The 18,503-nt window shown below is 42.3% G+C and overlaps 1 protein-coding gene across 1 annotated transcript in view; it reads left to right on the top strand.

Annotated features, from left to right (window-relative positions):
- The first annotated feature begins 7,168 nt into the window (after positions 1 to 7,168).
- LOC131229622 (cytochrome P450 81Q32-like) overlaps positions 7,169 to 18,503 on the top strand; it is a 30,853-nt gene continuing 19,518 nt past the window's right edge. Inside the window, exon 1 of the mRNA XM_058225613.1 lies at positions 7,169 to 8,101. Within this exon, the coding sequence (XP_058081596.1) occupies positions 7,178 to 8,101 (924 nt within the window). The 5' untranslated portion in view covers positions 7,169 to 7,177. The remainder of the gene's footprint in view (positions 8,102 to 18,503) is intronic.

The following is an 18,503-nucleotide window of genomic DNA, read 5'->3' as shown; positions in this document are numbered from 1 at the left end:
TAGGTTGTCCTTGGAACTAAGTTTGTATCAACCTCTCAAGATTAGTTCATTTGAGGTTGCTATTTACTTATGCTATTTCATTATTTGATTGTGCTATCTATCTTTGTATTTCGCTTTTATTTTTAATTTGGCATAGTCTTATTCAACCCCCCAACCCCCCCCCCCCCCCTTCAGGACTTTTAGCTTGGCTTTTTCACCTTCTTTATATTGAGGATGCACTTACTCTATACTAGATGTAGCATTTATCTTACTCTTGAAAAATATTCCAATGTTGATGAAATCTTCAGTTCACGAAGAACCACTCGAGGAGGAAACAACTCGGCTAAGGATAGGAAGCGAAAGGAAGAAGGGGGGACCCTATGCTACTAACACCGAAAGAAGGAAGATAATAAAAAATAAGGCCAACGTATCAACCAATGTCTGGAAAGTTACTTCCATCAGTACACTGCCTTAAACACCAAGCCGAAGTAGGTACTTAGGGAAAGCTGGGTTGAGCAAGGAAAATGGATGACCAAGCTGAACCAGTCAACCAAGCTCGGTAATAAGGCTCATCAGCTAACCCTGACCTCAACCTTAACCTCGACCTCAGGTACTAAGGGACATATCGACTAAAAGATATGGAGGTGTTACGAGGGACATATCAACTAGAAAACATGGAGGGTAAGCTCTTACCTCACCCATGGAATACCAAGCATCTAAAGATCTACTACCTATGAGGAACTCCAACATGTGAAATGATTGTGCTCAACTGATTGCCTTAGTAGTAGATACGATAGAAGCTACTCGTGTTTGACTATGAGAAACCACCCTTAGGCAAACGGAAGAAGGTTTTCCATTTATTTCCACTATTTTATCTACCGATTTTATCTACATGCTCGACTGTGAGTGACCTCCCTCAGTTAAAGGGACGAAGGTTCTCTTTCTCGTTCTTATAGTTTTTCCTACTATGCTCGCGACTTACACGTTCGAACATGAGGAACCTCCCCCAGTTGAAGGGAAAAGGTCTCTCGTTCTTAATATTTTGTCTACAAGCTACACGACATACAAACCTACATGCTCGACTATTGTATCTACTAAGTCATCATACACAACTGCCCAAACATAAATGCAAAATGATGCTCGCCATGCTCCACATAGCCCCGGGCACAAGAATATCTTTGCTCGGGTCACAAGAAATTCGCTTCTAAATAAAACACGTACACTGTGGTGGGGCTACAAAACCAACTGCATGACTACTAGATTTGAGTCGATCGGGGAGCGACAGGCGTAGACAACTTGCGGGCCTCCTCCACTGCTTATAAAAGATAGGATGTGAATTGTTGTCTAATATCTTAAATCTATCTTTAATAGGGTCCGTCGATGCCATCAACAGACTGCTCGATCCAATCAGGAAAATCCAAAAAAATCCCAGTTGTTTGCTGGACAGTTTTAGAAGTTGCTACTCGATGGCATCAAAGGATCTTTGAAGTCAACAACTAGTCTTCGATGTCAGCTGATGTCATCGAAGGTCCCATCAAGCACGCGTAGAGTTGCATAAGTATGCATTTATTTCCTATTCCAGTTGGGTGGTATATATACTGAGTGTAATTAAGATTAGGGAGAGGATTAATGCTATTTAAGGTGTTCTAAAGTGTTCGAGGGCATAACTAGCGTTTCAAAGAAGATTCAAGGGTTGTTTGAATCGGTAGGATCTACTATCTCTTATAATTTTTCTTTCACAGTGCATTACTTGTCACTTTGTACCATGATTTTTTTTGCATGAAGGTGTTGCCACGTAAAATTCATATTACCTTCTTGTTGGGTTTTGCGTATTGAGATTACTTTGGTTGATTCTGCTCTATGTTTCCAAAAGTCCTAACAAGTGGTATCAGAGCTACCATTAGGAAGCAGATTGAATTTGAAAGTAAGGTATCAATGGCATCTAGCATGAAGTTTGATGTAGAGAAGTATTCCGATAAAAATTACTTTTAACTATGGAAAGTTAAGATGAATGGCATCCTAGTTCAGCAATGATTGGAAGATGCACTCCTTAAAAAGTGACCGGAATATATGAAAGAAGAAGAATGGAACAAGTTAAATAAGAAAGCCAATATCTTAATCCAATTGTGCTCGACGGATGAGGTCCTCTACAATGTTATGAGGGAGAAGATTATGGCTGATACATGAGCGAAGTTAGAGAACATTTATGTGAAGAAGTCTTCTACAAATCGTTTATATTTAAAGTTACAGTTGTTCAATTTGAAGATGATAGAAGGGGCAGCCGTTAAAGCCGACATCAGTAACTTCAATAGGCTTATTTGTAAATTGTTGGATGTGGATAAGATGATTAAAGACGAAGATCCAGCATGTATTATGTTAAATTCTCTTTCAGAATAGTATGGGTTGTTTAAAGACTCTTCGTGAACCAGTAGAACAACTATTAGCATTAAGACCATTATCTCAACACTTCAGTTGAAGGCGATGAGAAAGAAAAGTGGTGACATGGGTGCTTCTACGGATGTGCTGGTTACGAGGGGAAGGAATTCTGAGCGGGATAGTGGATCTTCGTGATCAAGATCTAAATCAGGGCAAGGGAAAAGGCAAAAGAAAGCTAAAGTGCTAGAACTATGACATGATATGGCACATGAAGAAGGATTGTAAGAATCCTAATTTGAGAAAGGAGAAATCAGAAAGTTCTTCTAGAGAGGCTAGCACTGTAAAATCCAATGAGGAGGCGGGTGGTAGTGATGTGTTGACCGCATCAAAATTTGGATATTTCAGCGATGGATGTATTTTGGATATGGGGGTTTCGTATCACATGACCCCTCATAGGAGTTGGTTCACCAACTACAGTGAGTGTGAGATACATGGATGCCTTGAATATTGCCCTTATTACAGATGAGGGAGATCTGTCTACTTTTCGGGAGGTTCTTGATGGTGTAGATGCTTAAAAGTGAAAAACGATAATGCAAAACAAGATAAATTTCCTATATAATAATGAGGGAGCTTGTGGAGATTCCTATTGTCCATAAAGCGATCAAGTGCAAATGGAGCTTTAAGAAGAAATAGGATAGGTATAAGACAAGGCTGATAGCAAAGGGATATGCTTAGAAAGAAGGTATTGACTTCATTGAGATATTCGCACCCATGGTGAATATTCATATTAGTGCTGGTTGCCTAATATAATCTCAAGTTGGAACATATAGATTGAAAACTGTTTTCCTGTATGGGGAATCAGAAGAGCAGATTTACATGAAGTAACCAAAATATTTGAAATACAAGGGGCATAGAATAAGGTTTGTAGGTTGAAGAGGTCATTTTATGTTCTGAAACAGTTGCTTAGGCAGTGGTACAAGAAATTTAATTCTTTCATGGTGAATTAGAAGTTTACTAGGAGTGAATATGATCATTGTGTCTATTACAAGACACTAAGTGATGGAAAGTTCATTATCTTGGTATTGTATGTTGATGACATGCTTATTGCTATCATAACATGTCTGAGATCGACATACTAAAGACTCAGATATCAGGGACATTTGAGATGAAAGATTTAAAGGATACAAAGAGGGTTCTCAGTGTTGACATACACAGTGACAGGAAGAGGAGAAGGCTATGGCTATCTTAGGCAGAATACCTTGAGAAGGGTATTGGTGAAGTATGAGATGGATAAGATAAAGCCAGTCATTGTTCCCCATGCATCTCATTTTAAGCTTTTCTTTTGAACAGTGTTTTGAAATATATGAAAAAAGTAGGTTATATCTCGTATGCCTTATTCGAGCATGGTTGGCAACTTAATGTATGACATGGTCTGTACGACACTAGATATTTCACATGCGGTGGGTGTTGTTAGAAGATACATGTCTAACCCCGGTAAGCAACACTAAGAGGTAATAAAATGGCTACTTTGATATATTCGAGGTACGCAGGACTATGTCTAGTCATTTAAAAAAATCAGGGGAGAAGTTAGAAGGTTATGTGGATTCAGCTTACATAGGCAGTATGAATAATAGAAAGTTGACTTTCAGTTACTCGTTTGCATTAGCAGGTAGAGCGATCAATTGGATGTCAAAGCTTCAATATATGGTGACACTTTCTACAACAGAACCTGAGTATATCGTAGTGACGGAAGCATTTAAGGAAGGTGTTTGGTTAAGGGGAATAATAAATCAGTCGGGGCTTTAGCAAGAGACTGTGCTAGTTAATTATGACAACAAAAATGTAATTAATTTGGCAAAGAACTTTGTTTATCACTTACGTACTAAACATATTGATGTGCGTCATCATTTTATCCATCAAGTGGTTGAATAAGGTGTGACTCTTGAAAAGATACACACAAGCATGAATCCAGCTGACATGCTTACGAATGTGGCTCCCATGGAGAAGTTCAAGTTATGTGCAACTTCTCTGGGCTTAGCGAAGCTGTAATAAGGACAAGTGTGCATGAGAATGACGATGAAGCACGATGGAAGGCAATTAAAGATGTGGTGGAAAAGGAGTAATTGAGACTAAAGATTGAAGACATGGTGGAAATAATTATCTAATGTCTTAAATTTGTCTGTAACCATCGATAGACCATACAATCCCATTGAACAGATGTGGATGATGTTGATGCCATTGATAGACCGCTCAATTCCATCGAGAAAATTCAGAAAAATCTTATTTGTTTGTTGGATATTTTGGAAGTTGCTACTCAATGGCATCGAAGGTCCCATTTAGCTTGCGCACAGAGTTATGTAAGTGCATGATTTTATTTTTTTTTGTATTCCAGTTGGGTAGTATATATATCAATTGTAATCGGGATTAGGGAGAGGATTAGGGCTTTCTAAGGTGTTCTAAAGGGTTCAAGCACATAGCTAGGGTTTCAAAGCAAATTCGAGGGTTGTTTGAATTGGTAAGATCTACTATCTCTTTTATAATCTTGTTTTCAAAGTGCATTATGTGTCACTTTGTATCATAGTTGTTTTTTCCCACAAGGGTTTCTCTACATATAATTTGGATTGCCTTCTTATTGGGGCTTTTTTTTTAATGTGCGATTTCGATTACTTTGCTTGATTCTGCTTTGTGTTTGGGCGAGTCCTAACACAGATTGCATCCTACCCCCTCCCGTCTCTCACCACGAACGGGTAGATTTGTGGGGCAACCCACCGTGATGTATTTGTTTATCTACGTCGTTCATCCTTTTTTTTTAAAAGATCACTTTAAGACATGAGCCCAAAAATGAGGTAGATTCAATGGTCATGTGGACCACACCACACATGACTCTTGCATTTATGGCTTTATGCATTGAAGACAACCCAAGTTTACTAATGGTGTGGTCCAGTTGAGCATTGGATCTGCCTCATTTTTTAGCTCTTACCTTAAAATAATATGAAAAAAGGATGGGCAGTGTGGATAAACAAATTCATCACGTACGAGTGTGCATGATAAGTGACTATGAAGTTATAGTAGAAAGCAATTAGAGATGGTGGTGGCAAAGGAGCAATGGAGACTAAAGATTGAAACATGGTGGAGATTATTGTCTAATGTCTTAAATATGTCTATAACAGGGCCTGTCGATGCCATCGACAGACCACTCAATCCCATCGATCAGATGTAGGTGATGTTGATGCCATTGACAGACCACTCGATTCCATCGAGAAAATTCAAAAAATCTTAGTTGTTTGTTGGACAGTTTTGGAAGTTGTTACTTGATGGCATTGAAGGATCTTTGATGTCATCGACTGGTCTTTGATGTCTGTCGATACCATTGAAAGTCATATTAAGTGTCGGAGTATAGTTGCGTAAGTGCGTGATTTGTTTCCTATTATGATTGGGTAGTAAATATACCGGGTGTAATCGAGATTAGGAAGTGGATTATGGCTTTCTAAGGTATTTTAAAAGGTTTAAGGGCATAGTTAGGGTTTCAAAGCAGATTGGAGGGTTGTTCGAATTGATAAGATTTACTATTCCTTGTAATCTTATTTTCATAGTGCATTACTCGTCGCTTTGTATCGTAGTCATTTTTTTTTTCAGGTAAAATTCAGATTACGTTCTTGTAGGGTTTGTTTGTGTGATTGCAATTACTTTATGTTTGTTTGTGTGATTGCGAACACTTTGCTTGATTATGCTTTGTGTGTTTAGGCAAGTCCCAACACTGATTACGTCCTACCCCTCACATCTCTAGCCACAAACGGGCAAATCTGTGGGGTAGCCTACCGTGATGTATCTGTTTATCTACTCTGTTCATCCCTTTTTTTAGATCACTTTAAGGCAACCCAAAAATGAGGCAGATCCACTGCTCATGTGGACAACACCACACATGACCGTTTGATTTTTCTTCATATAAGTAAATCACGGTAAATAAGTAATTATTACTTTTTCTACATGTTTGAAAATGTGAGAGTAAATTCATCTCGAAAATTGATACAAAAGTGTTGACTTAAATATGTAGACCCTACCATAATATATATAATATATCTGTATCGTCCATCTATTTTATTAGAACATTTTGGAGCATGAGAGGAAAAATGAGGCAGATCCAACCCTCAAATGGCCCACACAAAAGGAAATAGTGGCCGTAATTCATCCACCATTGAAAGTTGTTTCCTTAACTGGGCCTACATTGAGGTTTTTTCATCATCTAACCCGTTCAAAGGGTCACACAGACGTGGATAAGAGGAAAACACAAATATTAGCTTGATTGTAAACTTTTAAGGGCCCCAAGAAGTGTTTAATGGTAGGTGTTCGATTCCTGCTATTTTCTGTGGTATGGTCCACTTGAGCTTTGGATCTACCTCATTTTTTTCTCATGCCCTAAATTCAGCTGGCATAACAAATGAGCGATGTGGATAGGTCACATACATCACGATGGGCCCCACATTAATTTTGTAAATTTCTTGATTTAAGTGTTAAAAAAGTAAGTTGTCACATTTATAAAGGGAAAGATATGGTAATTACCTAGGTAAATAATTATTACCCATTTACATGCTAATTACAGTTGAGCTGAAAAATCAAACAGCCCTAAAGCTACGTGCATTCAATGCAACCCAAGCATACTATTCGTGTTGTCCAGTTGAGTATTGGATGTGCCATATTTTTGGGCAACAGATACATCACGGTGCAACACCCGCGTGGCTAGACACATGCGGGGGTACGATGCAAGCTGCGTCCTATAAGATAATCCTACTGTCTCACCCAGGCGGCCAAAAAAAAAAAAAACATGAAAATCTTCTCAGCCATTTCGGCTCTCATTATCTTCTTCTTTCTCTTCTCAATTTCCAAGCGCCTACTCCAGAAGCGCAAGAACCTTCCACCATCACCACCTTCCCTCCCCATCCTCGGCCATCTCCATCTCCTCAAAAACCCTATCCACCGCTCTCTCTCCACTCTCTCCAACCGCTATGGCCCCATCCTTTCACTCCGTTTCGGCTCCCGCCCTGTCCTCCTCATCTCCTCCTCGTCTTCGGCCGAGGACTGCTTCTCCAAGAACGACATCATCTTTGCCAACCGCCCCCGTCTCCTCGCTGGCAAGCACTTTGGCTACCATTATTCTGGCCTCTCATGGGCCTCCTATGGACCCCACTGGCGCAACCTCCGCCGCATCGCCACCGTCGAGATTCTCGCATCGAACCGCATCCAGATGTTCTCCGCTGTCCGAATCCATGAGGTCCGTTCACTGGTAAAAGACCTCTTCCGGGATTCGGAATCAGGAAAATCAGTGGTGGAATTGAAGTTGAGGTTCGCCGAGCTCACCTTCAATGTGATGATGGGGATGATAGCTGGGAAACGGTATTACGGAAAGAATGTAGTCGATTTGGAAGAGGCAAGGCGGTTCCATGAGATCACAAGTGAGGCGACGAAGTTGATCGGAGCACCGAATTTCAGTGATTTCGTGCCAGTTTTGGGTTGGATGGATTTTGGACGTGTGGAGAAGAGGATGATGAGATTGGTGAGGCGGAGGGATGAGTTCTTGCAGGCTATGATCGACGATCATCGAAGGAGAAAGAAGGTCTATTTCTCTTCCTCAATGGAGGTAGAAGTTCAGATCGAGAACAATAATAAGACGTTCATAGATGTGCTGCTCTCGTTGCAAGAAACAGAGCCTGACTACTACACTGATCAGATCATCAAAGGGATGATATCGGTATAATACTCTCATCTCTCTCATCTCTCTTGACAAAATCTGTTTCTGTCTCGCTACGTAGTGATCCAGACCATTCGTTCATCTGAGGTCCTTCCATGGACTATTTTGGAAGGACCTCAGTTGTTGGAGACCACGCCGTCCACACAAAAGTGAATTTCTTACTCGAATTTGTATGGACGGAGTGGTTTTTGAGCTTCTGTGACCCATGCATAGTTTTTAGACTCGGATCGACTCCTTCAGTCTCCAGTTGAGTTTCTACTTGCACGACTTGGCCGAGCCCACCCATTGAAAACCATGCCTGAGTACATCACGACGTGTTCTGGTGATACGTATCTGTCCCACCATATGACGATCCAGGCCGTTTACCCAGTCTGATGCGACTAGTTTGAGTCGACTCAGACTCGATACTAATCGACTGGGTTTGATACCACTGTTTCCTCAGGTGTGGTCCACCTAAGATTTGGATCTGCTTAAATTTTTGGATCTCGTCCTGAAATGATCTAGAAAAACAGATGGACAGCGTGGATATGCAACCCATCATCAAGGTGGGCTCACTCCCTCACTGGGAATACTTCTAAGAGTAGGTTCAAGTTTAACTCCGTTCACCTTAGGGCATGGTTTTCCGTCTGAGTTGTGTCGGGGGACTTGTGGTGTCATATGTGCCTTAAAACTTTTATTTTTTATTATTATTATTATTTTAATACACACCCATGCCTCCACCCACAACAATAAGTTCAGGACCCATGACCTGCCATAATTAGGGCGTGTTTGGGCATTGGGATTAGAAGGGATTAGGTGGGATGGGATTCATCTGGTCCTGGCCAAAAAATCAAGTAAATGTAAAGCTCAAGTGGACCCCACCATAGAAAATAATGAGAGTTGAATACTTACTGTTGAAAACTTTTTTGGGCCACATAAGTTTTGGATCTACCTCATTTTTAGGCCCATGCTATAAAATAAGGTTATAAAATAAATGAACGATTTACATATAACACATGTATGTTATTCTCGGTAATTTCAAATGATGGTGGGTATATACATTCAATGTGCCACTGTATTGCCAACAAAGTATGGAATTAATCTTATCCCATGGCAATAGGGGACAATCCCTGCCATGGGTAATAATTATATTTTTTGAATCCCATCCCTCCTAATCCCACCGCCCAAACACGCTCTTAGGGAACTCCTTCAAACGGGAGCGGATTGGATACTATACGCTTCGGTAGCCAAAACACTACTGAAGTGACGTGGTGAAATTCAGTTGGTTGAATGCCATGAGCGTTTTCTCTCCCAATAAATGCTCTTTTCTTCGGAGTTCCGTTAGACGGCTCTCTCCGTTTGCCGGTGCACGCGACCAAATAAAGGGTAAACAATATTTTCTACTCATTTCTTCTTTTCTTCGCCCCCGAAGGAAATGACATCACCGCTTTCCATGGTGCCACCATGATGTATGTATTGTATCCACACTGTACATCCACTTCGTGATATCATTTTAAGGCATAATGCAAAGAGTGAGAAAGATCTAAATTTCAAGTGCACCCTACCATAGAAAACAATAGAAATTGAATGCCTACCATTAAAACCCCTTTGGGCCACAAAAGCTTTCGATCAAGCTAATGTTTATGCTTTACCTTATTGCACGTCTTTTCTAGCTTATAAAAAGGTTGGATCTCAAATAAACATCATGGTCAGCCCCAGGAAGGTTTCAACAGTAGCAGTCACCTCCTACTATTTTCTATGGTGGGGTCCACTTGAACTTTGGATCTGCCTAATTCTTTTCCTCACTCCCTAAAATGATCTCTTCAAATGGATGGATGGTGTGGATACAACACATACATCATAGTGGGCCCAAAGAATGCGGTGACGTGACATCGGTGGCAAGAATAGTTACCATCTGGTTCAGTAGCCAACCGGTGCCCCAACTCTATTTAATTTAAAGAATTAAAAGTCCCCATCATCTGCAAATTACAAAAATGCGGTCACATGAGTATTAAAAGTAGTAACATATCTAGGTGGCACCCACTATAATGTTTTTGATAAATCTATCCCGGCCATCAGTTTTTCTAGATTATGTTACAACATAGACCTAGCAATGATATTGATCCAAACTTCTAGTGGGCCACACGATAGGAAAAGGTGAGGATTAAGCTTCCGCCATTGAAATATTCAAGTGGCCACAAAAGCTTTGGATTATGTTAATGTTTTTTTTTAAATTTCAGTTAATCCCAGTAGGAATGACCTCATGAACCATATGGATGACATATATACATTATGGTGGGCCCAGGAAATTTTCAACCACAGAATTCCCCCACTTACTGTTTCCAAGCCGTACGACCCACATGAGTTTTAGATCTGCCTCATTTTTGAGCCTACATTATCAGATGATAAGAAAAAAATGATGAACAGAGTGGATTTCTCACAAATATCATTGTGTGCCCCACCTAGCTTGCCGTGGAAGGAAGTTCATGCGGATGGCTTTGGCCGCAGTTGGAAACGGATTGGAAAAGGAAGCTGTATGGCTTCTGAACCAGACGGATGTTACGGCACCAAGTTCTTTGGGCCCACCATGATGTATGTGTTGTATCCACACCATCCATCCATTTGGAGAGATCATTTTAGTGAGTAACTAAAAGAATTAGACAGATCCAAAGTTTAAGTGGACCCCACCATAGAAAACAGTGAGAGTTGACGGCCACCGTTGAAACCTTCCTGGAGCCGACCATGATGTTTATTTGAGATCCAACCTTTTTATAAGTTGAAAAAGACATGGAATAAGGTAAGGCATAAATATTAACTTGATCAAAAGCTTAGTGGCCCAGAGAGGTGTTAATGGTAGGCGTTCAATCTCCATTGTTTTCTATAGTGGGGTGTACTTGAAATTTGGATCTTTCTTACTGTTTGGATTATGCCCTAAAATGATATCACGAAATGGATGGACAGTGTGGATACAATATATACATTATAGTGGCACCCATGAAAAGTGGTGACGTCACTTCAGCAGGCGAGCACAGAAGCAAAAAAAAACTTGAAAATAAAGTTTACCATTACGAGGCCGAGTGCGTGCACGGGCAAGAGGAGAGAGACGTCTAACGGATCTGAAGGAAAATAGCATTAATTATAAGGGAACATGCTATTAGTATGCAATCAATTGTATTTCACCACGTCACTTCAGTAGCATTTTGGCTACTGAAGTGTTCAGTATCCAAACCGCTCCCATGAATAAAATAAATTTTACGTGGGATAGATAGTCAAAGGGAGGCAATACCTGGGTATGTCTCGACACTACGAATAAAATAAATTATATCTAGATCAGATATAGTAGGCATGTGACAACTATGTTTCTAGAGTTTACGTTCAATTATAAAATAGGAATGTGACGACAATTTATAGCTATGTTCTCAAGTTGGTGTTTATATTACACAGGATAATGCTTGATTAAAATCATTTTTCGATTTTGTTGTATTTTTAACCTATCCTAAAATTTAGGGTGCGGCGGATCATCTGTGCGGAAGGGGGGGAGCGGATTAGGTGTTATGGTACCCAGCTAACACGGGTTACCCTTAGCGGGGCCCACCTTGATGATGTGTTGTATATCTATACCGCCCGTCCATCCGTTTCTGGAGTCCATTTTTGCACTGGGTATCAAAAATTAAGCAGATCCAAAGTCTCAGGTGAACCACACCACAGGAGACTGGTGATTGAGCGCCTCACCATTAAAAATCCAGAGGACCCATATTAAGGTTTTCGTATTGTTTATTTGCCATCCAACCTGTTGAGAATGTCAAGACCTGGATGAAGGGAAAATACAAACATCACCTTGATCCGGAACTTTTGTGGTCGACAAAAAGTTTTTAATGGTCATTCATTACTATTTCAAGTGATTTGGTCCACCTAACTTTTGGACCTTCGTAAGGTTTGAAATTGCATTCTAAAATGAGATGGGAAAGCAGATATAGGGCATGGATATACAAAATATACATCAAGGTGAGCCCCGCCTATTTCACTAGGCATAACGTCAGATGACATTAGCTATGGTTGTTAAATTTAAAAGAAAAGGAGAATTACATATGTTACACGCAATTTGGATACAATTATGCACCCTCATCCACGACTTGTACAAAAAGTGTATATAATTTCACTCATCATATACTTGTGTTGGAGGCTCAATTCAATGTATTCTAAGTTCACACCGAATTAATATTTATATGTCCACATATTTGCATACTTTCCATTCCTATGTCTATCACATTCACAACCAATCATTAAATCTAAAATTCAACTACCTCCATTCATTTGGGACTTTATTCAAACATAGTTTCAACAAAACAACCATAGTGAGGGATGTAGGTAGGTGAGGAAGGAGGGTGTAGATGCGGGCAATGGGAAACATGGAGAGGATCTAAGATGAGTCATCGTGACAGAGCACCTTCGAGAAGGTATCGGACAGATGAATCTCTAGGAGAGAGGAGGAATAGAAGAGGAAGATCGCCTCCCAGAGCCAGTTCATCCCTAACCCAAAGACGAAGAGAGAGAGGTAGGCCATAGCCTGTTTGTAGGCAACCTCCTGTTCGACTGTTCGCATGTCGACCTCCTGAAAATCTTTCGAAAATATGGTAAGGTGTTAGATGTCTTCAACCCAAGAAAGAAAATCTTTCAGAAATATTGTAAGGTGTTAGATGTCTTCATCCCATCCTTTCCTGGTTCCTTATCCTCTAGGGTATATGCCTTTGTTAGATTTCAGTATGAAAAAGATGCTAGAGCAGCAATGGGAGTTCTGGACGGGCACAGGATCGATGGAAGAATAGCAACAATTAGAGAAGCGAGACCTAGATTTCCAAAGTAGGGGACAGCCCCGCAAGATTAGCCTCCCCCTCCACCCGAGCAAAATGATGCCTCTTATGCAGAGGTGGTTCGAAATAGGGCTCGAAACCAGCAGTTTACGTCAGATCCAGAAGAGGAAGATCTCCTTACCATTGTTGTTGATCAGGGAGCAGTTACCAAAAACCTCAAAGACTTGGAACTAGGTATGGTGGGGATGGCTTCAGATAGAGGCACATCTATCTTGAGGCTCACATCGGCCATTTTAGATTCAAAATTTGGGGCCTCAGCTATAGATGTGGCCAAGATTTCCTCTCAGTGCTTCTTGATAGTCCTCAAAACAGAGAGGGACCTAAAGGAGTTCAAACTTGATTCTGCCTTACGCGCTCAAATGGGGCTCGAATTCATTTTCCCATGGTCCCAATCTGTTATCGAAGACCTAAGAGGCCATTGGATCCGAATATTTGGGATACCTGCCCACACCTCATTCTAGATTTGGGGAACTTTTTCGGAAAGGTAACCCAAATAGACTCGAATAGCAGGTACGACCTATTTCATATGCACGCCAGAGTTAAAATCAAGCTTCGCCCAGGGATTAAAATAAATCGGGTGCTGAAACTGAAGGTTCTGGATAAGGTTTATCTGATCCACGCAGAGATTGAGAATCAGATTGTGGCAAGGGATTTCGGTAAAGACCCTAACGCAACAAGTAACCAGTGGGTAGAAGTGGAAAACACAAGAGATTGGGTAACTGCTAGTTTCCCCAAGGAAGATGTGGAGAAAAACCACTGTACTCCAACTGTTTGTCAAAAAGATGCAATGGAGGGAGACATGAGAGAGGGTCACCCGATCTTCTACCATGCTAGAGGCCTCATAGAGAAGGGTGGCCCTTCTGCTACTCCGACGCCAGGAGAGTGTGGGGAGGATCTTTCCCTAATAGTGGTTGACACTCATGTGTACATCCCATCTACTAAGGAGCATCCTTCCAAACTAGCTAGTACCCAGAGCTTTCAAGATCATATCCAAGTAGACCAGCAGGAAACCATTGTTATAACTCCCATCCAGCAGATAGTCACAGCTATGGAGTGAGACAAGGCCCCAGTCCACCTACAAGTTAGACCTATGGAGGAAGACAAAGCTATTCAGCCTTTCCAAGCACAACTCTGTGACGTTCAGCACCAACAGGAAGAAGTTGTTCATCCGCTCCATACAGCGGAATGTAGTGTCCATGCTAGTGGAAGAGGAAGTGTTCTCAAGAGACGAGTAAGATCCCTTGGTTGCTGACCTCTAAGGCCTGATAGGAACCCTCGGGGTGGCCCAAGGACTCTCAGGAGCCAGATCTCATGATAGTTGTGGATCTGTCTCCATATTTTGTCCAAGACCCTGTAGACAGGTTGAGGGAACCTCAAAAAACTTCGGGATCTGAAGATCTACCAAAGATATCTGAGCCCTTGGACCCTCCATTTCAAGAGCCTTCCCAGTGATTAGAGTCCAACAGTCAGGAAGCACCTTAGCTGGTTCAACCCAAGATTGATAGCCCTCTACGGAAGGGAACCCCCGGGGTAATCATAGAAGGAACTTCCGAAAGGATAGCAAAAGGGAGAAGGAGAAAAATCGATTGTAGGAAAGTGTTAGGAATAACCATAGAAAGCGAATGGTATAGCAAATTGCGCAGGCTGAAAAGGAGGGCTGTGAATTCAAGATGTGTCACGGATGGATAACGTCCTTATCCGGAACACCTGGGGAGTGGGTAACACGCCCACCATCAGATCAATCCGGAAGATGATCAGAAGATATAATCCTTGGATAATAGTGATTCTAGAGCCTATGCTAAGAGAGGAAAGGCGAGTGGCCATCGACCTAAAGCTCGGTTCCACTCCTCTCTTTAAAATGGAGAGGCGGGGGGGAATTTTTAGGTGTTTTTTCACAACCATCTTAATGTCTCTATTCTTTCCATTTCTAACCAGTTGCTTTCCCTAAGTAATTGTATGCAGAACATCAGGGATACCATTCTCCTTTTAGTTGTGTACGTTGCTACAAAATACAAAGGCGATTACTGTGGGTAGAGCTGGCTGATATTAGTAGCAACAACCACAGTCTGTGGGCTGCTGGAGGTGATTTCAATGTAGTGGCAGTGTCAGAGGAAAGATTGGGTGTGCAGGATCCAGATTCAGCCAGTATTACAGACTTTGCCAAAGCGATCCAAAACTCATGTCTCCTTAACTCTGGCTTCACTAGAAACAGATATACGTGGAGCAACAATCGCTCAGGAAATGCTTAAGTGTGGGCGAGGCTAAATAGGGTGCTCATCAACAATTTGTGGGCTGGCTGTTTCTTGAGTTTTAGAGTGGAGCATCTCCCCCGCTCTAGATCCGATCACGCGTTATTGTTGCTATCCTTCCCCAGGCAATCCCAGGCAATGGCTAAACCATTCCGTTTTCTTCGAATGTGGACGCTTCATGACACCTTTCAACATGTGATCAAGGTGGCCTGCACAGGTGAATGCTCTTCTCAGCCTATGATAAACATTCAGCCAAAGTTGAAGAAAGTGAAACAAATACTCAAGGTGTAAAACAGGGAGGTTTACGGAAATGTGTTTGCCCAAGTCAAAAGAGCTGAAGAGGATCTATAGGCTGTTGATAACAAAATGCAAAACTCCTTAAATGAAGATTTCCTGCTGAAAAGCTCGGAACTCAAGTAGCATCTAGCTCACTTGGAGCTGAAGAAAGAGGTCTTTTGGAAGCAAAAGGCAAGGGTTTCTTGGCTGGAGGAAGGAGACAAAAATACTAAGTTTTTCCATGCTTCGACTACCGAAAAAATCAGGCGATCCATTATTTCCACCATAAAGGATGTAGAAGGAAATGTTATCTCAGGCCAAGAGGTGATCAAATCAGCCGCGATTAATTACTTTGCAAATTTATTCAAGGCTGAACCGACAACCAACTTCAATGACCTCTTGCTGGCCATTCCTCACCTAGTTTCCCAACAAGACAACGACGCTCTCATCTTTCCTCCTTCGTTATCTGAAGTTCAAGTTTCTATCTTCACCATCCCTAAGGACAAAGCCTTGGGTCCTGATGGCTTTTCATGTGCCTTCTTCACAGAGTGCTGGCAAATCGTGGGGGAAGATCTACACAAAGCAGGGAAGTTCCTTTTCGAAGGGGTGCTTTCCCAAGAGCATATTCAGTTTCTCTGATCTGTTTAATCCTCAATACTTCAGCTACAAAATTCTTTGATTATAGGCCTATTAGCCTCTGTAACGTAATCTATAAGATCTTCTCTAAAATCCCAACTTCCAGACTAAGCATTCTCCTCCCTAAGCTGATTTCGATTGAGCAAGGAGCTTTTGTCCAGGGGCGATCAATTACAGAGAACATTGCTCTGGCCCAAGAGGCTATGCGCGCTATAAACAAAAAGGTTTGAGGAGGCAACAATGTGCTCAAGCTAGATCTGAAAAAGGCCTACGATAGGGTGGAATGGCACATCCTCAAGCGGGTGATGTTTAAGTTTAATTTTAGCGATAAGTGGATTGGCCTGATGGAGAAATGCTGGGGTAATAATTGGTTCTCAGTTCTCATCAATGGCGAGGCGGCGGGTTTTTTCCAATCCTCGAGAGGTCTTCGACAGGGTGACCCGCTGTCCCCTGGCCTGTTTATCCTGGCATCTGAAGCCTTCTCTAGGAGTTTCAAGCAGCTAGTGGTTAGAGGCCGGTGCAACCCTTCCAAATCCATTGCGGGTGTCCTCTGATCTCGTGTCTTCTGTTTGTAGACGACACCTTGTTGTTCCTAAATGGCAGTCATTCATCCCTCCAATCAGTCAAGGATTTCCTCTCGTCATTCCAAGCAGCTACAGGGTAGTTAATTAGTAGAGATAAGAGTTGTTTTCTCTACTCTGATAAATTTTCACCAGGCAGAATCAGGACCATAGAGCGGCTGCTAGGCATCTCCAAATCTTCATCAACAGTCCGTTACCTGGGGGTGTTGTTATTCAAAGGTAGAGTGAAACTATTAGACCTCTAATTTCTCCTTGACAAAGTGGACAAAAGGGTCAGTGGTTGGAATGCCAAGCACCTTTCGCAGGCAGGCAGGGTGACACTCATCAGGCACATGTTGGGGAGCATCCTGCTGCATGTCATGGCAGTGGTGCAAGTCCCTAGCCAAGTGATCTTGAAGTTGGAGAAGAGTTTTGCAAACTTCTGTTGGGGTGGGGCTGAGGGTAAGCGTAAGCTTCATTGGATCGGTTGGAAGAAAATTGTTAAGCCCTTATCTGAAGGAGGGCTTGGGATCAGGAAGCTTAAAGATGTTATGGCAGCCCTTTGTCTTAGGATGGTGTGGAGCATCAAATTCGAAGATAGTAAAGGCCCGTGGGCGTCGCTAATGCGAGCTATGCATTCTCCTAACCTTGAGATGGCAGATTCGAGTAGAGCTTTAAACCTAGCATCCCCTCTCTAGAAAAGCGTCGGGGCCTTATTTCCAAAGCTAGTAGAAAATGTGCAATGGCACGTGGGGCAAGGGGACCTTAATCTGTGGAAGGTTAACTAGACAAGGCTTGGCCCTCTCCATCAGCACGCCACCAACCATGTCCCGGCCTTGCTACTCTCCCTAGAGGTCAGATATTTTCTAGGAGCCGCTGGGCTGATGGCCCCATCCTCGGTTTTCCATTTTCTACCCCAGGAAGTCCTAGATTCCATTTTCCATGGTGGGTTCGCCACGTTTAAGGATAGCATTGCACCTTTCTAGCCGCTTGACCCTTCCAGTTCCTTCTTTGTCAAGTCGGCGTGGAACCTTTACAGAGTTAAATCCCCTGCTAGGAGGTGGTCGAGCTGCGTTTGGCATGGGAAAATGCCCCCCCCAAGATTGCAGTTTTTCTCTGGAGGCTACTGTAGAAAGCCATCCCGGTGGATGATAGAGTGCAGGCCAAGGGGATTCCGCTAGCTTCCAGGTGTGTCTGTTGTGATGAAGTCTCCCACAACCGACCTGAGGTGGAATCCCTGTCGCACCTCTTCCTCCAAGGGCAGTAGGCGGTGAAGATTTGGGAACATTTTAGTGTGATGTTTGGGATCTCCCTAATGCAGAATCAATCGATTGAAGGGATATTAACCCAATGGTAGCTTCCTTTTACATCCGGCGTTGCTCCCTCCATCCGTAGGATCCTCCCTAGTCTGATTTTTTGTAAAACCTAGTGTGAGGCCCGTATCCTAGCCCGCACTGTTCCATAAGCTTCCACGGTCCTCCCGATTGAATTTCGGCGACCCATGATCTGTTATCAGCATTTGCACGTAACCCTGAGTTGTATCCCGTATTCCATAGTTGGCTCGATCTGAGACTTGTATCCTTACGACTGCGCCATCGCCACGGTTCTGATGTCACATCTTGCGCACCGAGACGATACGCAGGCCAGGAGATGTGTGCCTGCATTCAGTTCAAGGAAAACACCAGGCGTTGCGAATTCCGAGAGAATCTTTACCACCCATCAAATTAAATTAATCAAGTACAAAGCAACCCAACCCATCCCTCTCTTACATAACCTTACCCAAAGTCAACTCTCTCTCTCTCTCCACCCATCCCTCTCTCACCCAAAATTC

This window comes from Magnolia sinica, chromosome 16 (genome assembly GCF_029962835.1).
Source record: "Magnolia sinica isolate HGM2019 chromosome 16, MsV1, whole genome shotgun sequence".
NCBI lineage: Eukaryota > Viridiplantae > Streptophyta > Magnoliopsida > Magnoliales > Magnoliaceae > Magnolia > Magnolia sinica.
This window is presented reverse-complemented; position numbering and strand designations above follow the sequence as displayed.